Here is a 23,571-nt window from a genome sequence, read left to right as displayed (position 1 = left end):
GAGATAACCCAGTATATCCGGTACATATGGTGGTACTATTATCACAGTTAATCGTTATGTTTTCCCGATTTTCAAGTAGGCCCTATTTAGGATAAAGGCAAACTGACTATTAAAAATGTTATTAGGATCTTAAAATAGATTTCGTGAAGTATTTTTTATTCAAAGTATATATAATATTTCGGTAATGAATAGCTGCTCTAAGAGGTATGTCATCAAGTAGTGGTCCAGGAGGCGGTTAAAACCCCATGAGAACTACCTGCCCATGGTCAAAAAGAAGTTTTCATTATCAATTGACCAATCAGCAACATTGTTACACTAATTTCACCAAAAAAAAAAAAAATTGGGATGAATTATTTGCAAAGCTCCATTCTGATTGGTGATTAAAATGAAGATTTAATGTAAATTGACCAATCATATGCAATGTTAGATCGGCAGTTAGTGCTCAGGGGGTTATTATAAAGGGCCGCCATAATCTTCTAAATAATTGAATGTTTGGGAAAATTTTATTGGAGATATTATTTTACAATGCTCGCGGGCCATGCACGAAACACTTTATGATATAGATTGTGGGTTTACGAAATCTCGGTTTCAAAAGATACAAAACAGGACGTGAAATGGCGAGATGTTAATAAAAATAACGGGGTGGAAAGCAGTCGTTTTAGCTATATCATGGATCTTTCCCTTGTTCCAAAATAAGCAATGTATTGTGTGTTCCTCATATTTGGCCATTTAACCTTGAAAAGTGCCAATTGTTGTGCTCTTCGCGCAAATTGTTCCACTTTTTCACCCTATATCACCATTTTAGCTTCAACGTGGTACCATAAAACTTCCTCTGTCGCCACAAGGGGATGGATTCATTCTACTTCACTACCCCATCCCCAAGTCAAAAAGAAATCTATACGCCAACTGAATATATTTTAGCTATGATTTTAGCCTCGGCTCGAGGCGTTAGGGCGCCTGGGAAAGTGTTTTTTTTTTTTTTTTTTTTTTTTTAGTTTTGGTTTGGTTTGTTTTGTTTTGGGTTTTTTTTTTGCTTCTCGATTTATTTTATTCTGATCTCTGTAAGTCTTGTCCACCTACTGCTGCTGTTAGTAGGCCCTATCAGATCGCTACGGCCCTGCTGGTCATGGTTTAGAAAAACAGGGATATGATAAACCAGAGAAAATTGCTGATCCCAATATTCATAACGTAACTGCTCTCAACAACTACAGGTGCTCAATCTATAAGCTCCCTTAGTGATCTCCCAGCCACAAACTTGGGGAGAAAGATCACTAAGGGAGCTTATAGATTGAGCACCTGTAGTTGTTGAGAGCAGTTACGTTATGAAAATTGGGATCAGCAATTTTCTCTGGTTTATCATATCCCTGTTTGTCTAAACCATGACCAGCAAGGCCGCCAGCGACAAGATAGGGCCTACTAACAGCAGCAGTAGGTGAACAATAAACAAACTAAATATATTTGCCCACATTTCAACTACAAACCAACCAAACACATTGATTCTTGGTTGCATTTATTTGGCATCCTGTCAAACGTGTTTTTCATTAGTTCGATATAACTGGGATGTTAACAACGATAACATTGTATTTACAGCTTAGATCCGATGACACCACGGATTGCCTTCCAACTATTATCCGGTATGAAATTGCATTTTGACGAGTGATGTGAATATTTTGCAGAGTGAGCTTTGTCAATGCTTGATTGGTTTGGTTTGCAAGTGCACCATCGCCAATACGAGCCAAAAATACAGCTTAGAACGGCAATTTATATAGGCATATTTGCACATTTCTATTCGGCAACATGCTTGTTGATGTAATAGATATATAGGGTATTTATGTGTAATTACAGGATGTTCGGAAATCAACGTTTTTAATGCAAGTTCAAGATTAATTAAATCATAAGTTCAGGCGGAGCAATTTCGAAATAATGGACACCGTCCTATATCTATCTCTAATCTGAACCTCGGGGCCCGGATTTCATGCAAATCTCCAAGGGTACAATATCTTAATTATTACCATATCACCAAGATTAGCCTTCATATCGTTTTAATACGTTACTGCTGCATGAAAATGAAAGTGAAATAAAATTGAATAAGGGGCGCGCCATTTGATTTCCAGGAGGGCGGGGTGGGTGGGAGTTTTTGAAGAAAAAAAACACGAAGCCCACTAGTGAGACGAAAAAAAAATCGCCAAAAGAATTCTCCACTCAACTCTGTATATATTCTACTTGACCCAAACTCCCATGCCCCCCGAATCAAATCTAATGAGCCACGAATTTTGATATGGAGCTACGAATCGGCTAGCCAATTTTTACCAAATTCACGCTCAATCCCAGGCGCTCAATATAATTTCAGGAATAGAATAATCGTGCCTTTGTCTTTGAATGTCATAATTACAATCGAATCAAAAGTGCACAGATAATGTCACAGAAGCAACATAATTGACAATTTCCCTTTTGTGTACAATCGCCATAGTAACCGTATAGTATTTGGGTGGGTAATAAAAAAAGCCCATGTCTTAAAATATCTGTGTGCGTCATGCAACAGTTCACGTCCTCGCACGAGGTGTTCATGTTGCAGACGCCATTTTAAACACTAGTTAGATGTTTAGGTACATGCTTATAATACGCCTTGTTTGTTTACATGTCTAATCATTTGAAGTATCACGCAATTGGAGGGTGTGACTATTCCATGTATTTCATGATTATTTGGGGCCTGATTGTGAGGCCACTCGTGGATACTTTAGATAGGGTCTATTTCTGAAACAACGGGTAGGTAGGCTGTGGCATAGGGGAACGGGGTACGTAGGCTATATCCCCATCTGAAAATTTAGAATATCCAAATTGCCGATTAAAGTGCTTGTGTTGTGGCCCGTTCCCCCAATCATGGTCGGATAGCCCCCCCCCTCCCGCCCCATAGGATGACTCACACTACGCCACTGCAGATATTTGCTGGTTAATAGCTATATGAACAGCCTATGATTTATAGTCCGAAGGGTCTTTTGTCCAAAAGGGTTAAAGATAGGGTTTATAGTATTTTATCATTTAATATTAGGATTAGGCCCTATGCATAGGGTTAGTGTTAGAGTTAAGTCGGCCCTATTAGTGTTAGAGTTAGGTAAAGTATTAGTGTTAGAGTTTGGTTAAGTATAGGATGAGAGTTATGGTTAGGTTTTGAGTTATTCTTATGTTTAGGTTATAAGTTAGGGTGAAGTTTAGGGTTAGTGTTTACACCTAAGTTAGTGGGGTTTCGGTCTATTGACCTGTAACATTTTTCAATATACAAAAGTATGAATCGCAAGATTTTGTTTTCGTAGGATTGGCTAGCTAATATAGGCTGAGCTGTATAATTACATTAATAGGCCAGTCTGCATTTGGATGCGAGGCTGGCTACTATTTATATATCTTAAAAAGGTATTTTATAATAGTCTATAGGCCTAATGTTATTTAATACAATAGTAATGAACATGTCAGTAATGGCATATATAAAATAAACGTTACTCTCAGATTTTACCGTGTCATACAACTATCAAAAGTGTCATTGTGCATGCCTAGCAGTGGCGGCGCCACGAGGGGAGGCATGGGGGCAAATGCCCCCAGTCAGAACTCTTGCCCCCCTGTTGCCCCCCCCAGAAAAAAAACCAAAATTACGAAAATTTCCACTTTTTACGGTAATTTTGCGCAAACTTTGTTGATTTTGCCCCCCCTGAAATTCACTTTGCCCCCCTAATGCCCCCCCGAAAAAAATGTCCTGGCGCCGCCACTGATGCCTAGTGAATTGCAGATGCGATGGTAAACATATGGTAGCGATATATTTAACTCATACGATGATATTGTCATGGATGGCATTAATTTGGAAACAAATACAATAGGCCTTTAGAAGCTAATTTGTAACGGGATTGAGCTGCACATATTTCTACAAAACGAATGACGGAGATGTAGTCTCAAGAGTAGAATAACGGGGTCATCCGAGGTCAAATTACAAGCGCAAAATTTGTCGATTCCACCCCCCCTGAAGTTCACTTTGCCCCCCCCAATGAACCACGAAAAAAAAAATTCCTGGCGCCGCCATTGCACTCTTTCCAATGTTCCAACCCGCCAGCATTTCCAACAATCCCGAACAATATTCGCGGCTCTTGAGCCGTAGCAGCTCTAGTTGTTAATTGCAACTTGGGCCGGTGGTGCAGTTTACAAACTACTATTATTGATGAATAATTTAAAAGTATTTTGTATAGGCCTATGTTGATATTGAAGTTGAACTGTCTGTTTGGGTAAAGGTCAGACCAGTGAGAGAACCGATGACGTATTAACCCCTGGGAAACTTTGGCCTTGATATTGTCACCCACCAGAGTAAATGAATGGGCCCTACCTCCACAACTACGTCATTAACCACTGGAATTTGGCTTTTGTTGTGTACCCATTCAGTCGCGAATTTATGTATTTGAACTTGAAGGAAGGTTTATACTAGTAGTAGGACTAGTATCATAGCCGAAGTATTTTCTGGTGAAAATAGTCCAAATCAATCTAAGGGACGCGCGCCATTTTACTTGGTGGGGAGGGGAGGGGGTTGGGGACTGGAAGTTTATGAATCAAAAACCTTTCCCGCTACATGAGCAAGAAAACACCTGTGTCATACATGAAATCCAAAAAAAAGTCCAGTTTGATGGGGGGGGGGGGAGGGGAATCACCCACTGGTGAGCCGAATAAAATTCCCACATTGATGAATGAAAAAAAAACCAACTCTAAAGATATCGGCGGCGAAATGTTTGGCTGCAATAACAAACCAAAAAAAAAATATATATCAGACCAAAACTACCCTGAAAATCAAATTGTACACACCTTTTAGCCTACTGAATGTTCTATTTAGTGCTACTTATTTAATAAACAAGATATAAAAAATTTAAACCCACAACAAACTATTTATTGTTTAAACAATGAAAGATTTGCCCCCAATTTTTGACCTACTTGTATTTTCTGTATGACATGCATTACATGGAGATACATCCCGATTCTACAGGAAGTCCAAGTGGGAACATTAAAGCAATGCAAATGAACGCATTTAGGCTAATATAAACCATTCTGTTTCTCATAAAATGGGAAATCAATAATATTTTATTGTAATTTATTGAGCAAAATAAGGCACCTTATTGTATGTCATTTGTTGTGACGTTTCTTGATTCACAATTATTGTTATTTAATGTACCGTGACACTGACTCATATATACCCAGAGGGCATAAATACGTGTACCGTATTTGACTCTCCAGTGAATACATGTACATGTATTGTATATATTTTATGGTATGAGAAAATACGTTTTGCTTGATAAAGCAATACTAATCAATCGTTAGGATCCAAAACATGCGCATCTTTCAGGGCATCGTTCTTTAACCCTAATACATTTGTACATTCATTGAATGGCCTTTGAAAATTTGGGTGCAAAAACTCATATTCTGCAACTCCATTGGGATGAGGCCATTGTGGTCCATAGTGAATGGTGTTTAGTGACGATATCCGTGGACTAAACGTGGCTTTCTGGTTTACCGGTTCTCTACAAATTTTGGTTAACCCGGTGAAACTCCCGAGGTAAAACAACCATTAAACGTTTGCCCAAAGTTTAGTTCCTGTAATAGGCCCTATATAGGCCTATAGTTCTGGATATTCCCTTGTTTGTTTGAAATATTTTAGATTTCTGACTCCCAATACTGACTGCTATATTAACGATTCCCTTCGATATGCTTGTATGGGTAGTCTAGTAGACCCTATAATTTTACAAACATGTGAAGGTTTTACACGGATGTCAATGGCAGCTGCCCCATTTTAGTTCCAAAAGACAAAACCAATCGTATGTTTAAAATCGCGTTGATTGATCTCGTTGTTGATTTGCTTGTTTGTTACTTTGTTTGTCTTATTTTTTAAGCCTTAGGCCCATTTTCACTAACTATTACTCTAGCAAGTCCGAAACCAAATCAGGACTTTGCATATTGTTGCAGCAAACCCACAGGTTATGTGTAGGAGTATAGAGCAGACAGAGGTGGACTTGTTTATCTAAAGACAAAGTTCACCTTTAGATTATAGTATACTCACCACTCCTTGAAAAGAAAATTATTGCCTGTAGTGTTTATGTAGGTAAAGTATCGGTCCTATCACAGACCCTTCTTTTTATTAGGGTCTGTGTAGTCCTATCAATTAAGTCATTGCATCATGATTTAAAGATTATGTAGTGCATAGGTCATTATGCGCGTCCAAAACGTTATAAGCAGGTTCAACCTGACACGAAAGCTTCATTCCATGAAGCATTGCTCTCGTATTTGATCATCTTCTACTCTTCCCTAAAAAAATCATTATAATACCAAATCTAATCACCGTGGAATTCACCATATTCAGTGCAGCTCACATTGGACGCCCATTCCTTTTTTAAAGGAATTTTTATTATCAGGGTCTGTGTAGTCCTATCAATTAAGTCATTGCATCATGATTTAAAGATTATGTAGTGCATAGGTCATTATGCGCGTTCAAAACGTTATAAGCAGGTTCAACCATCGTGGGACGTTTTTCCAACAAATCCAGGCTGCCGGTCAATTATCTGTACCTCGTCTTTAGCGTGATATGTGCATGATTGCCCGGTAGACTGAATTTGTTTGTTCCACGATGGGTTGAATTTGCTATAGTTCCATGTGCTTACAGACTAATAGACTTTCAATAGCATTAGACCATACTCGTATGGCATGTTTAAATAGATTTCTAACACTCATTTTCACGATTATGTTTACAACTCGCTCTACTCGCCAATACACAACTCTCCATTTAGCCATTACCACTTTTGGCAGTAAATAATATACATTTAGAGTTTGCGAAATGCCGATCTACGTCACCGTCATTCATTGTATGGGTTTCACCGTAGAGTGCATGTTTTGAACAGATAAAATAGTAGCTAGACGGCGAAGTATTCGGCACTTCGCGAAATTTTGCTGAAAGTTCAACTATCATGACTATCCCATTTGCAACTAAGTACATGTTTATACGTGCAAGTAGACAATAATATTTTTTATTTGGGAATTGACGAGTATAGTAACCATTCTATAAACAGATTGTTGAAGACAGGGCAAGACAGAGGTCCCTTCCCGATAAAAAGTTCGCGGCATACCCAACGTATTAGAGATAGGGAAAGTTTATGAAGGTGCAGATTAAAGATAGAAAAGTGACGGATTACAAGGGATTGGGCCCCATTTATAGACCAAGCGGAAGTGAGGAATAACTTGAGCGTGGGTTGTTGGGAAGGGGACACTTCCTGTTGTCATAGTTACCGATACTAAACAGTAGTTTGGTTATTTGGTTGCTGTAGTAAATACGGGATATTTCGAAGTATAGAGTTGACTCGACTACTGGCCTCGTCATTCAAAGCAGAGGCGGAATTGAGTGGTCCTAGTTTTGTTCACGGTAGTTAGATCAATTACTTCACTCTACAAATTGGTTCAAGTTTACAGTACCTAGTGGACAAGTACGATTTGGCTGTGTTTGGTAAGCGCAAATTAATGACTTTTATTCAGGCAATTGTGTTTTTTATCATGTTTGAAGGATTGTCAACAATGTAGTGTTTTCATGACTGATGAGTGCTGACCAGTTGCTTCATACCAGAGAAGGTCATACTTTCATACAGTTATTTTATATCTAAAGTATATTGTAGTACTCTAGTCTTCATTCTGGAATTGACAGTAACATAGTTTTATATTCAGCAGTGTTATGTACCATTTTAGAGACGTTCGGATTGTGATCTGTAATAGCCTACATTTTTGTAGGCAATTATGATTTATATTAGTTGTTGTTTTCTCCAACAACCTGTTAGTATTTTGGGGAACTATTTTGTCACTAAGATATATTGATTCGGTTCACTGCGCTGATATTTCTGTGGTAATCTTTGTCTTGTTACGTTCTGATATTGTTTGTATTGGGAAAAGAAAAAAATTGTTATTTGTCGCAAAAATACGACTCTAAATTATTGTTATACAGACATAGCGGAACTAGCTGCTGCGGGGTAAATTGAATTGAACTAGAACTTCCACGGACGAAATGCTACTAAGTAACAGCCTGTATAGATAAGTATTTGATACCTCTTATAGGAAGTTATTCTGGCAAGTTCAGTATGACACAAACATGTAGGTCAAAGGATTTTAGGACAGGAAAGAAACTCTCTTGCGGGCTAAAATATTGTCATGCGTTATTAGTTGACACACTTGATATCTCTATTAAATAGATTTTTGGAGTGGTATTTGTTGAACCACTTCACAACATGTTCATCTATCAGGGCACAGTTCTTTAACTCCAATACATTTGTACATTCATTGAATGACCTTAGAAAATATGGGTACAAAAACTCATACTCGGCAACTTGAGGTCAAATTTTGCACTATGATTGTTTAATTGAGGTTATTGAACTATGCCATTGGTATGAGGCCATTGTGGTCCATAGTGACATTTACAAGATCATGAGGATCAATGTCAAAGTTGGCATTATCGATATTGATCTGATCTTTGTTTTTATTTTTTGCAGACGTATCGGAATTAGAATAACATCAAGATGTCAGGACTTGTGAAGGCCAAGAAGTATGACTGGAAAGATTCAAATCTTGCCCTGTTTGGTTCAGACACCGATAAGAAGGTATAGTAACATTATATTTGTCATCGTTATTGATAGTCTTATCAAAGAATACTTTGGTCTTATGTATTGGATAGGGCCTATATAGTTATTTTGTTTTTATTTATGAATAATTTGTTTGCTTTAAATTTTATGTTTGGGGTGGGTGTGGGTGTTTCAAAACAATGTCATTCAGTGCATATTTTGAATATTTCAGTGATGTTGTAAAATTATTATAAACATATCAAAAAAAGTAACTAACCCCTCTTAAATAATGGCCATTATTAAAAAACGGGCGATTGTATTACAAAAAAATGCGTTGGAAGCAGAATTTATTTCTACACATTTTGACACCTCATTTGTAGCAATTGCCTAAATATTGACGTCACAGCGTACATGTAATCCAAGATTTGAAAGTTGCAGTAAATTCTATTGATTTTGTATTCAGTATAATGGAAGGGAATCAGTGTAATGATATCTGAGTATTTTTGTATTGTTGTAAGCAACGTGGTAAGTGCAACTTTCAAATCTGGACCTCACTACATTAAATTGACTGGTGTTTGATTGTTTTCTGGGCTATCGTATCAAATGAGGTGTCAAAATATGCAGAAATAAATTCTGCTTCCAACGCATCTTACAGATTTGTAATACAATAGCCCGTTTTGAGAAATTGCCATTATTTAAGGGGGTTAGTAACTTTTTTTGAGATGTTTAATTAAATCAAAATGTTGAGTTCTTTTCAACTATGTGAGTAATCATGACTTAAGAATATAATACTATACTATCAATTTTATTTGTTTTATTAATACTGCAACAGACAACAATAATTGCCAATGACAAGAAAACATTGTTTTTCGTTTCCTTGCCATCTGCAGGTAAAGAAAGATTCTGCTGAAACAGAGCCAGCATGGCAAGGAGCTGGTGCAAATCCAGGTCTTCAGATCTGGCGTATTGTCAAATTCAAGGTGGAACATTGGGACAAAGATCAGTACGGTAGCTTTTATAGTGGGGATTCATATATCCTCTTAAACACATACGTAAGTATCTTAAACCCATGAGAACTACCAGCCGATTGGCAAAATAGAGATTGTGTCCAACTTTGAACCAATCAAAGAGGGTATTAAATAAGATCATCTGCAAATACAAGTTTGACCATAACAAGTTTAAAGCCTAGTTATAATTGGCAATTGAAATGAGCATGTCAAGTTATCAACCAATCAGAAATGCTGTTAGATGATCAGTAGTGTCCAGGGGGTTAATAACAAAATGAAAATGAACAAACGTTTTGTATCTTGTATCAGCTAAGAAATGAAACCAACACTATTCTATGACTAAAAGGAAGCATGCTCCCTGTTTCAAAGAACCTCTATTATGTGTCTGTAATACAGTTAATGCTCTTTGTATTTTGGAGATACATAACAATACCCATGTGTTGGAATATATCCTGTTTTCACATTTACTTATCTGCTTTGTAGGAATATGAATAACTTGTTATATAGGATTTACTCATTGCAAATCACTGCCTTTGCAGATTCTCCTCTTGTATGTTATAAAGCAACCCATTACCTGTTTGGTGTCACTCTACCGTTTGGGGTGCATATGATCCTGTGCCATATACTGGGGTACCCAAAAAGGTGGCTTTGTTACATTTTGATGTGCAGTTTGGATTTCAAAACACTGTCTCTTGAGTATTCCATCACTTAGAAGATTCAATTAGGTCTTAAATTGAGGCTAATTTATTCTATATTACTCATGTTTTTATCCTGTTTTAAAATATCTTTCAATTATTTTCTTATGACGTTTGGCATGAAATGTGTCAAGGGTGGCTGAGGATTAGGGGGAGGAGGATTAGGGGGAGGGATTCATATTGTAAATTTGAATAAAACCCCCTTTAAAAATGTGAATCTAGTAAAAAAAATGTCTAAATGAACTCCCAGACATCTAAACCAAGTAAATAAATACAGAAGTTCATTTAAAAGACCAATACTTGCTCAGAATGATTGTAAATGTGGAAAAAAGAGGTGGAGTTACATCCTCCCTACTTTGTGATTGTTTTTGCCCGCACTCTCTCATTTTTTAACCGATTTCCATAAAAAAGGTGTCAAAATGCTCAGAAGGATGACCCACTTCAAATGAGATGTGTAGGTAAAATGTTTGAACCATTTCATTTTTTTACTATGTAACACAAAGGTACCCCAGGTTGTGACACAGGATCATATACATGTGGTGATGCAACTCACGACCCCTCATGTAACCAAGAAAGGGACTGAATTCCTGACTCTCCATCAGTTCCAATCAGCACACAATCTCTTTAACATCTTATGCATCTCCCAGCATTGCCTGTTGTCCAATTAAAGGACTCCCCAATAACGTTTTCCAAAAATGCACCATTTTATCATTGCAAATACCCTCTGAAATCCATTGATTATTACCTTACATGTACTTTATAACTTGGACTCTTCCAAATATTTTTTTTGCTTCTGTATTGTTAATAGTTTTAATGCTAAATTCAATGAAGAAATAAGAAAATTGTATTTGCACACTTTATGAACATACTTATCTCATTTTTTTAAATATTTATTTCCATCCTCTGCACAACATATTGTGTTAAAGATACTCAGTACATACAAGTGCAGAAGGGAATCTGAAATAGACCAGCTAATTTAAAGAGATCCATTATAAACTTAAAAATACATTACAACATCCCAGTCACTAGGATCCACAACATGCTCATCTATCAGGGGAACAGTTCTTAAACCCCAATACATTTGTACATTCATTGAATGACCTATGAAGATTTGGGTACAAAAACTCATACTCTGCAACTTGAGATCAAATTTTGCACTATGATTATGTAATTGGGGTTATTGGACGTGGACTATACCATTGGGATGAAGCTCTTGTGGTCCATAGTGAGTGCACCTGCAATAAAATATACACAATGAAATGGGACGAGAGTAGAGAAAGCAAGATGAAAGGTCAATTTAAGTAAGATAAGAAATTATGCATATTTACTAGACTACTCCGTAGTCCACTTGCCCATTGTCATGAATGTGCATACTTTGGATATTGCATTTAAGCTTAAAACTCCGATTTAAATAATTTGTGCACAATTGATAGATTTTCACAACTGATCATCTTTTCAGTCACCGTACTCCCTCTGTATGTTAGCTTCCCAAGTGGACTACTGACTTTGCCTTGAGAGTTAGGCCAATTTCTGGCCTAACTAAAATTAGTGATGATGTAATGCATCTTTAAAATGAATCTGGCTTGTGATTGGTCGCCCAGATCTCGTTATTGTTTAAATCCTCCCGACGCGTACTGGTACCATTATAACTATACATGGTACACAACTATCTAGGGAATGCGGCGCTTTTGTGCTGGTGGATGAACGTATGCATCTAGCGCGTATTGTACCACCATGCTTAGTCTTGTGGTTAGATTTTATTGATAAACAAGTATGATTGACAGTGTGTGAGTCCAGGGTAAAGTTCTGCTTAAAAGTGAAAGTCCATAGTCGATTTTAAATCGTAATAAACTGGCAGATTCTAAAATTAGAATTGTTCAGTATTGCAGTGCCATTACAGTTATGCTATTATGATATGTTGCATTCAATAATATAAGCCTACGTATACTTTACTTTTACTGTCACAAATATAATTATATAAACTTTTTCATAACCATTTTATACTAGTATTTTGATGTAATAAATATCAGTATAAATTCGAGTTCAACTGAATGCGTTCATCATGATTAATAACGTATTTTTATTTATCAAAAATCGACTATGGCATAGTCTACATATTTACAGGTTTCAGCAAAATCTGGAAAAAAAATGAGTATTATATTTGCCCAGAAATAATTGGAAGACCACATAAAAGCAAATCTTATCATATTGATCAAATTGTGTGAATTTTACTCTCATTTTTAATATAGCAAGAGCCAGATAATGAAGAACTGTTGTATGATGTTCATTTCTGGATAGGTCAACACTCAACACAGGTAAGCGACGTGACACAAAAACGGCTTCAAACATACATTAAGGTGGTACTATACCCTGATAAATTTTGTGACTAATTTTGCATTTTTCTCAAAAATAACTACACACTGGTAACAAAAGTTATGTATATTATAGGGCAAGGAATCCAATTACTTCACTGAAATACAGTGATTCAAGACAAGTGGTTCATTATATATGTGAAGAAATTAGGTATATTCTAGCGGTACCTCTTTTCTTATCATAAATAACGTACCGCTTGTCTTGAATCACTGAAATTCCAGTGTAGTAACTGGATTCCTTGCCCCTATAATATACACAACTTTTGTTACCAGTGTGTTATTATTTTTTGAGAAAAATGCAAAAATAGTCACGAATTTATCAAGGGGTGTAGTGCCACCTTTATATATTATACATGTAGTTGACTGTTATTATGCGCTCCCTACAGGATGGTAAAATACACATACATTCTAAGCTTGCTATTATGGACTATATGAACCACTTCCCAGCAAACGCAAAACATTTTACACATAACGGTTTATTGTCAGGATATATAAAGGGTACAAAACGTTGTTATTACGTTCCAAAGACATTTTTGACAGTTAGATTCTAACATGTTATTTAAATGTTGGCAAAATGTTTGGCAAAAATATTTTACAATAACAGTTTGATAACAGTTTGAAAATGTTGTAGTGTTTTTTCATATAAAACGTTTTCATAATCTTTATATAACCCAACATTTAAATGTTATTAAAATCGTTTTGAATAAAACCAAAACGTGTTTACACCATGTTTATACACTGCAAAAAATATTTTACTCAACATTGAGTAAAATTGTCACAACTCAACAGTTGAGTAAAAAATTACTCAACATTGAGCTCATATAGGTCACAAGTTAACTCTACAAATGAGTAAAAAATTACTCAACATTGAGCTCATGTTGAGTAATTTTTTACTCAACTGTTGAGTTGTGACCTTTTTACTCAACGTTAAAATTGAGTAAAATATTTTTTGCAGTGTAATGAAAGAACATTTGTGTTTTTGCTGGGTTAATCAGTGTACTGATTGGTTTACATATATACATTATTGGTTTAATACATTCTTTATGGAGAACTTTATCTTAACTTTGCCTCATTGGTAATACATATGCCTTTACCTTAATAAATGTTTTGCACCCCCCCCCTCTTCCCTCTTTCTTAAATTGCAGTGTGAAGAACATTTTCTTTCTTGATAATTTAAAAATTAATGGCTTAAACAAAAGAGTGAGAGGTTTTTCACTTTTCAGATATCATATCGTAATATTAAAGGAGAAGTTGGGGACATTTGTTCATTTTTAAATTGTAATATTATGTTATCACAGCTAAACTTTTGAAACTTTTTTTAAATAATGCATCATTGTACATGTAGTTTACCTTGCAAAACATATTTTGTGGCCGGTTTGATATCGGTAGCCAGTCATGTGCACACAGTGTGTAATATTATCGTATGTAGTACATTCCTTCTGTTTTAGATTTAGTCCTTGTCACCAAAACAAGCGGCATGCCAATCATGTTAAATGGTAGTAGGACCATGATTCATGAAAATATGTTAAGCACAATCAATATAATTTACATGTAGGTAATGTTGCACTCTATTCTAGGCAGATAAAGTGGGACATATAATTCAGATGCTTAGTACTGTAGCTTCCATAAAGGAATAACATACACACTTTCATTATCTTTTTAATTGTTTTATAAGGAAATCAAAATTCGTCAAATATAAAAAACCAATTCTAAGTTGAGCATATGGATGACCTAGCTTAGTATGGTCATAGTGTGTTGTCAGGAAATTATCAGCGGTGGTAATCTTTATAGCTCTGTACACCACACCCTTAAACAATCTACGTATGCAGCCTTTTAACTAATAACCTATAGGCAACTTAACAAATAAACAGTAATGCTTATCAAGCTAAGGCCACTCTTATAATATCTTATTCGAGGCTAAAATTTTAATATTGTCCATTCTGTGTATGTCTGTAGCAAGTTGTAATAGCTCACACATTTATACATAGAGAATGTAGTAAACTATTGCATTTTGAAAAAAAGATCTGCACATAGTAATCATGACTTTAGTTAATAATAATAATAATAACGCATTTCTTTTTACCTTTTATAAAATAACCACATTGGCTCTCTCTGTCTCTACATATATGATGAGCTTGTTTCCAAACCGTGTTAAGTTCACAACCACATGTTTCTCATTTACTTGTGTGATGCAATCACAATTACTTTGACAAGTTTGACATTAGCAACAATGAGTTGTACCATCAACAAGCCATCATTTACAACAATGCTGCATAGTAATATGCAAACTATTGTTCTCATTTGGGAACCAAAGGCCTCAAACAATATTGTTACTGTGCATCCATCCACTGTTTGCTTTGTAATGATGCATCCAACTGAAATAACTATACCTATAGCATCACAACCCATTGCAATATTGTACAGGTAAATCAGAAACATGTGTTTGTGAACTTAACACGGTTTGGAAATAAGCTCTTTATATACAAAATGAATCTACATGTTACATGGAAAACACTTTAATGTGTGACCGACATGACAACCTGGTCTCTTACTATATAGTGATGCAGAATAAAGAGCAATATTTTCTATGGTATTCCAATAAAAATCAAATTATTAAATGTGACTGATACCCACTTATGGTAGATTCCAATTGATCCTAAGAATTGGTCAGTTTTATATTGTTATCTATATGGCATTGCTCATGGAACAGAATCGACTAGTTTTAGGGGTTGACATTTGTAAGGGTTGTCTTGAAAATAATGGGGTCATGCATGCCTACATTAATATGATACTTGATCAATCTCAGGTTATTAAGTAATTATTTTATACCTACCTATACACAGGACGAGTATGGTACAGCAGCATACAAGACGGTAGAACTTGATACACTTCTGGATGATAAACCAGTCCAGCATCGTGAGGTCCAGGGACACGAATCAGCTCTTTTCAAGACATATTTCAAGTCAATCACGTAAGTAGAAATGATTTCACAATGGCCTCATCCCAATGGCATAGTCTAATAACCTCAATTAAACAATCATAGTGCAAAAATTGACCTGAAGTTGCAGAGTATGAATTTTTGTACCCAAATTTTCAAAGATCATTCAATGAATGTACAAATGTATTGGGGTTAAAGAACTGTGCACTAATAGATGCACATGTTTTGAATCCTAGTGTTTAAAGGTATACAGTCATTTATTTCATTTTGGTGGTAAAATAGATTTCAATTTTTATGTAAATAAAATACAAACCTTGGGAGTTTTTCACACCAACATTTTACAAGTTCAATTCATGAAGAAAGGCGAGTAATATCAAAACAGAAGTGTCCTTGGATGATGGTAGCCTTGTACTAAACACACAGTGAAATAACCTGTTATATAATGTAATGTATTTATTTGAGTGTGATCTAATTTTACTTCGAGAATATACAGAGAAAACAATTTCAAACAAAATACTGGTGTAAAGTTTTGGGTGTTGATATTTTAATTAACTGTATAGGGGGGCCTATACCTTTACGGTGGTATTGTTTATATAGCTTATTGATTTGCAAGTGCTGTGAAGCCATAGAAATAGTACAATGTATGAAATTATTTCAACTAATAATGGTGGCAAGGTATTGATCTAAAAATAAGTTATTTTAAATTGTGCCTTCTACATGTAGCAAAAATACATACTAAGCCAGATTGAGTGATAACAAATAATAACAATAAAACAAAATAATAATAACAACAACAACAACAACAACAACAACAACAGATATAATATCATTTCAAGTGAAAACAAATAATAACATTAATAAAACAAAACAGCAACTAATAATAATAACAGCAATTGCCGAAATCCACATAATTATTAAGTCCAGAAAATAAATGAAGCTAATCAGAACTGTCTACAACTGGCTGGATTAAAGAGATAGAAAGAAAAATTGAATATACAAATTATACATCCTATGGTAAAAAGTATAACTGTACACTCAATATTACAAAAACAAATAAGTCAAGATATTTTGCCTCTTTAGATTGTCAAGTTTATTAAAATTGTATTATTTCAAAAGAAAATTAAGGGTGGCCCACATTTATAATTGATACAACAAAATAAATATATACATGTACATGTATATTTGCTTAATGACAGAATTGTTTTTGGAATTGGTAGCAAGTTCAGAGTCCATACAGGTTATCTATATAATATACCTATTATGGCATGGGTAATAAACTTATAACCTCCCAAAGTCAATAATTGTTGTCCAATGAATAATTTCATACTGATTACACACTGTCCAGTCATGGTAGTAGGAAATGACAATCTATAAACCTCCAGTTTGACACATTCAGGGTTGTTTGATTTAAATCAACTTTTTCATTTTTTACCATTTTTGATAAATATAAGTTAATTTCTTTCTTCAACTGACTGTTTTACTTCACTTTTGATGTTTCTACAACTTTTGGATACAATTGAAATACCTCTATGATGTCACTTTATCAATTGCTATCAACAGATTTTTCCCCACGATTTTTGCCAACTTTTTTCTTTGAAATTTTCACATGTTAAAATGTGTTTTTAATTTTTGTAAATGCCTGATTGCGCATATGTCTAGCATTCCACTGGTCTCTTTTGAATTTATTATGGGTATAGCAGTTCTTGGAATTAAAAAAAATCTACAACAAAAAATTGATTAAATTTTTTTTTTTATTTAAAAATCTGATTAAAAAAAAATTTAAGTAAAAAAAAATCGTCAACCCTTATCACACTTTGCTACCTTTTTAATGGAACTTAGTAACATGTATCGGCATTGAAAATATGTAACTATTCAGAAAGCCTTGAAAACAGGTATTCTGACTATTATGACTTAATCAAGTTTGGCCCTTAAAAACAAGGTTGTCCTGACAAATATATATCACTGAAATTTCACAAGGCAATGCAAAATCGGGAAGAATCATAATATTATAGTTTGCATGCATGGTGGACTTGAAAGCCTTGAAAGTAGATATTCTGACTATCATGACTGTAACAAGTTTGGCCCTCAAACAAGGTTGTCCTGACAAATATATATTATTGGCAATGCAAAATCGGGAAGAATCATATAGTTTGCATGCATGGTGGACTGGTACTATACTTCAATTTAGACTGTAACAGGCAATCATTGTCATTTTTGTGTTATTCATTAAGATAAAAAAAATGATAATCATATCATAGAGGATTTTCATAGCCACACCCTTATAAATGTACCCAAGCACGACACACCCTTAATATTTGCTTCTCATGTTAAATGGGTTATCCAACTACTAGTATTCCTTGTTATGAATAATATATAGCGATCACCAACATTGAAATGAAATTCTATAATCATGTAAATTTAGTGGTAATTGAAATGACAGCCAAATGTCATCCATGATTTGTGAATAATGAAACAAGATATATGTGGCCGTAGAGCACGAATGAGCCGTAAATGTCCTAAATTGCATTCTGAGTTTCATTGTAACATGTGAAGGTTGTAATCATCGGTACCTCAAGTTGGCGCAACATGTATCTCATTTTGATAGTCAAACACCTTTTAAACCAATCAATAATCTTCTACATTAGATGTCTGTAGAATTCTTAATAGCTCTGGTCTTTGTTTGCTTTGGCTAAATCCTTTTCAAGTGGTGGGTTACAAAGCATTGTATTTTGTCTAGGTATGTATAATGAATAATTAACAATGAGAGGACATTCCTGAACCTCGTTGACTTGGGGATGATTTGAAATGACTGCCAATTATGACTGTTTGATATCTATTACCAGCAATGTGGAAAAAGAGACACATGTAGAAACGAAAAAAGCTACCATTTTGTTGAAGGAGCAAAGTTCAACAAACCATAACCCTGCTTCTGGATATCGTTTGAAGTTAAATGATACTAGTATACCATTTTAAAGCTTATGATATATATTTTCTAAACATGAAATAAAACAAAATTGACCGGGGAGGAATTTGCGGCTCATTCGTTGTGTATGGTCACATAAATATCTCAAAATAGTAACTAACCCCCCTTAAATAATGGCCATTATTCAAAAAGGGATCATTGTATTACAAATCTGTAAATGACACCTCATTTGATACGATAGCTCAGAAAACAATAAAACACCGGTCAATTTAATGTAGTAAGGTCCAGATTTGAAAGTTGCACTTACATACAAATCTTTACAATACAAAAACACTCAGATATCATTACACATATTTCCTTCCATTACACTGAATGCAAATTCAATAGAATTTACTTCAACTTTCAAATCTTAGTCAATTGCCACAAATGAGGTGTCAAAATTTGCAGAAATAAATTCTGCTTCCAACGCATTTTACAGATTTGTAATAAAATCACCCGTTTGTGAATAATGGTCATTATTTAAGGGGGGTTAGTTACTTTTTTTGAGATGTTTATATCACTTAGAATATTAGGAAGCAAACCAAAAGCTGATTGAAGACTAAACATAACTGTTTTTGTTCCAAAGCTGATTTGTTTCCCTTCTTTTTCCTTTTCTTTTGCAGGCTAATGAAAGGTGGTGCCGATACTGGTTTCAGGCATGTAGAACCAGAGAAGTACAAACCAAGATTATTACAATTCAGTGGCAAAGGAAAGAACATTAGCGTCAAAGAGGTAAAGAATATGAAGATTGCTGTTGTTGAAAGAGTACCTACATTGTACTGCCTATTCCAGAAAAAGTACAAATATTTTGGGATTAAAAAAATGTTATCCTGTTTTGCCAAATGAAACATATCTAAATTCTAATCCTTCAGTTAGTCCTAACTAGAAATAAAAGTCAAATTTTAATATTTGGCCAATTTTTAGAAATAAGGCCAAAGCGATGCGTTTTAGGGTGTTTTTCAGTATGCTATGACAATCAAGCCCAAAGACGTATACAAAGTCTAATTTCAGTTTATGCATACTAATTTTTGGAAAAGGCATGTTTCATTTTTATACCCAATCATTTAATTAAAGTAACACAAAAAAGTGAAAATTAGAGCAAAATTTCGGCATATATTTTAGATTTTGATTTTTGTGACTCAATTGTCAGAAAACATGCCGAAAATACATGTTTTTTGGCTCTTTTTTTCAAGACATTAGTAAAATAGTGAACTTTTTCTTTTATCTCCAGTTAAGACTAAATAAATGATTAGGATTGAGTTTTCATTTGGCAGAACTTCATAATATTTTTTTAATCCCAAAAAATTAGTGCTGTATTTTTCTGGAATGGGGATGAGTTAGTGCAGAAAGGAAAATGTAGTCCATATTTTGTAAATTAAATCAGTGGGTTTGAAACTTCGCAGATAATTCGCAGAGCATAATGATAGAAAATATGGTTATTGAAATTGAAATAGAAATACAGATAAATGCTCTCAACATGGATCGTTTTGTAAAGTAATATAAAATACAAAAATTTTAAAAATTATTTGAGTGTTGTTTTTATGGAGTTGTTGTTTTGGTGTCTGCGAGAAACAAAATGAAGAAATATTTTTGTATTTGCTCACCAGAGGGCCGTTTTGCAGTATCCAGTATGCTTTTCATCTGCAAGGTTAAAAAAGAAATGAAATGTATTTAAGGTGGTACTACACCCCCTGATAAATTTTGTGACTAATTTTGTATTTTTCTCAAAAAATAACTACACACTGGTAACAAAAGTTATGTATATTATAGGGGCAAGGAATCCAATTATTACTTCACTGAAATTTCAGTGATTCAAGACAAGTGGTTCATTATATATGTTAAGAAATGAGGTACATTCTAGCGGTACCTCTTTTTTTGAGTCACTGAAAGTGTAGTAACTGGATTCCCTGCCCCTATAATATACATAACTTTTGATACCAGTGTGTTATTATTTGTTGCGAAAAATGCAAAAATAGTCACAAATTTATCAAGAGGTCTAGTACCACCTTAAGTGAGGTATTATGGTGACAAGGGTGGTGGTGTCATTTAAACCAAAATTAACAGTATTACAGAACTGTCTAGTGAAATTAATCACTCTCATGTCCTAAATACTTTTGCAATCTTTTCCATGCAGGTTCCGTTTTGTCAGAAGAGTTTGGATGATACTGATGTTTTCATCCTCGATGCTGGCCTGAAATATTACCAATGGAATGGTAGCAAATCAAACCACTTTGAGAGGCTGAAGGTAGGTTTTATTTGGGTTGGTGATGGTGATGTTTGTTAGCAGTCAAGTTAGCTCAATCAATAAGGCATTCGACTATGGTGCGAGAGGTTGCGAGTTCGAATTCTGGCGAAAATTGAGTTAGCTTGAAATTCCCCTGGACAAGGAACTTACTGTGCTAATTGTCTCTTTGTAATCTGTACCAAACTCGGGAGCTGATCCTGGTTGCGAAGGTTATTTGTGGAATGTCTAGGGTGTGCGCTCTTGAAGCAGCAAAGTCCCTGAATTGTTGTTAAATGGTTTATGGAATGATGTGGGGCCGTAGTGGTCAGCGACAACCTGTTAAGTGTGCTGTGGCTTGTAGATCAACGTCTAGGCGTTGTGCCTGTTCGTAGTGCACTATAAATCACTGCACTCTTTTTTTTTTTATCTTCACAACTCTCTAAATAAAATGGCTTTTGGATCATTGGATCCTCTTGAAATGACCTCAATAAAGTAGTTTTGTGACCTTATGCAGTAAAAACAAATTAGTGTGATCTTTCGATGGACCATTAGTGGTTGGTCGATCCTTATTACTTATGAAATATCATTTAATTGATTGTTGCTAATTTTGATAACATATGAATCTTTGCATGTATTGATATTAACCAATATGAATTAAGCATTAATTAATTAATTGTTAGTTCATAACTAACAAGCATCGAAGATCGACGGTCGATCCAAAGATCAAACAAATTTGGTTCTGGTACCTTATTATAGGGAATTGTAGCTAGGTGGATCTGATGTTGTATTTTGATGCGGCAGTCTTGACCATCACTGGAAACTGATATGTACCAATCATTTTGATTTCATCTGTAGTTCCTAGAAAAGGAAATACAAGAGAAAACAGTTAGTTTTTAGCCTCCTGAGGTAAAATAAGGGCAAACAAATAAGTCAACAGAGGCTGACATTTCACCTGGTGTCATATTTTTTAGTCTGTGAGCAAAATGCATGAGTATTTTCTCCTACTATAGAGTAAATACTAATCAGTTATGATACCAGTTAAACAAAATGACTATTGCATCATTATCTAAACACTATATGAGTCAAATTGTGGCGAGTGTAAATAAAATGAATGTCAAAGCTGTGCACATGGTCAACCGTGTAGCTGGCTATTCGAGTACATTTAAATTTAAAATCTGATGATACTACAATTTCAGCATACTACTGAGAAGGTAATTTACCTATAAGGGTTGTGAAATAATGTATTTCTATATGGAGGCCGATTTATTGCAATGATATGCCAAATATGTGATACCCGTTCAGCTGCTCTTCCCCCTTCAGCTTGACCAAAAGCCTTGACTCTACTGCACATTACCATCCCCCCTTTGCACATGTTAGATATTAGGTACATCATACTTCATAACGTTAATGGTCTAAATATGTAATGCAAGTATGTGGAGCCAGGATTGTTTACATTTGTATGCATTTTAGATCTGTATGCATATAGACCCCTTTAATAACAAAAAGTGAGTGGTCCCCTGTACTTTGCACCCTACGGGTACACATAATAAACCTAACCATAGTTCATCTAAATACATGATCTATGACCTAACTGAGCACAGGACGGTCAGGTTTTGGAAATATATTACACCTCCACAAAATTGAAAGTATTTTGAACAATATTGTTTAAAATTTCTTGCAATAATTATCATGAGTTTGAACGGATTGGCCCTTTTACCAGTCAACAACTTATTTATCCATTGGTTCATTGTCCAAAATGAATTGACAATTAAAATGTAGAGTGCATCAGCATACACTAAATCCGAGAGCATGTTTTAGGCGAGTTACAATATGGGCGAGTTAGGTAAAGGCGAGTTAAAAAGCCGAGTTACAATGAGTACGCAGGTATTTATCCAAGTCATGTTTGACCAATGAGATTACAGAATTCATATCAACTAAAGGATAAATGTAGATATTTCTATATATCACTACAATATTTATTATATAAATATAATTCCCATTTTCCCCTTGTAGGCTGCACAATACCTACAGAAAATGAAGGAAACAAGGCCTAAAGCAGAGCCAGCATCCATCGAGGCTGGTGAGAAATCCAGGGATGCAACCGAGTTCATGGATACGTTACCACAGGAGAACCAAGAAGAGGAGGAAGATGATGAAGAAGATGAGGAAGATGGAGATTTCACACCTTCCTTGTACAGGTAAGTCACCTTACTCGACTACTTATAGCAGTCAAGTTAGCTCAATCGATAAGGCGTTCGACTATGGTGCGAGAGGTTGTGGGTTCAAACCCTGGTGGTGCCTAGTAGGCTCTCGGGGAAAAAAAATTGAGTTAGCTTGAAATACCCCTGGACAAGGAACTTACTGCTAATTGTCTCCTTGTAACCCATGCGAAACTCGGGGAGCTGATCCTGGTTATTTGTGGAATGCCTAGGGTGTGCGCTCTTGAAGCGGCAAAGTCCCTTAATTGTTGAATGGTTTATGGAATGATGTGGGGCCGTAGCGGTTTTAGTTAGTTTTAACTAGCAAAGAAAGTCACATTTGAATTGATAAGTTAATTTTTGGAAATAAGAGCCAAAAACATGCGTTTTTAGGGCATTTTTCAATCAAGCCCAAAGACTCGTAAAAAGACTAATTTCAAGTTATGTATTCTAATTTTTAGAAAACACATTTTCTAATCTATTTTATAACAAATTTTCAAAATAACATAAAATATTAAGTTGCAAAAAGATTCAAATTTGACTTTATTGTCACTTTGAACTAA

At 35.0% G+C, this 23,571-nt stretch overlaps 1 protein-coding gene across 2 annotated transcripts in view; it reads left to right on the top strand.

Moving 5' to 3' along the window:
- LOC140171754 (gelsolin-like protein 1) overlaps nt 1–23,571 on the top strand; it is a 42,501-nt gene that overhangs the window by 10,848 nt on the left and 8,082 nt on the right. Inside the window, exons 1-8 of one of the 2 annotated variants that reach the window (XM_072195074.1) lie at nt 7,389–7,513; nt 8,544–8,651; nt 9,503–9,664; nt 12,564–12,629; nt 15,530–15,657; nt 19,210–19,318; nt 20,721–20,831; nt 22,824–23,008. In XM_072195074.1, the coding sequence (XP_072051175.1) occupies nt 8,571–8,651; nt 9,503–9,664; nt 12,564–12,629; nt 15,530–15,657; nt 19,210–19,318; nt 20,721–20,831; nt 22,824–23,008 (842 nt within the window). In that variant the 5' untranslated portion in view covers nt 7,389–7,513; nt 8,544–8,570. Of the gene's footprint in view, nt 1–7,388; nt 7,514–8,543; nt 8,652–9,502; nt 9,665–12,563; nt 12,630–15,529; nt 15,658–19,209; nt 19,319–20,720; nt 20,832–22,823; nt 23,009–23,571 lie in introns of those variants that run through there. The other variant, XM_072195073.1, reaches the window with a different exon arrangement.

The sequence above is a fragment of the Amphiura filiformis genome, chromosome 15 (assembly GCF_039555335.1).
Source record: "Amphiura filiformis chromosome 15, Afil_fr2py, whole genome shotgun sequence".
In the NCBI taxonomy this organism is placed as follows: Eukaryota; Metazoa; Echinodermata; class Ophiuroidea; order Amphilepidida; family Amphiuridae; genus Amphiura; species Amphiura filiformis.
The sequence above is the reverse complement of the archived record's forward strand: the minus strand, read 5'-3'. Positions and strand labels throughout refer to the sequence as shown.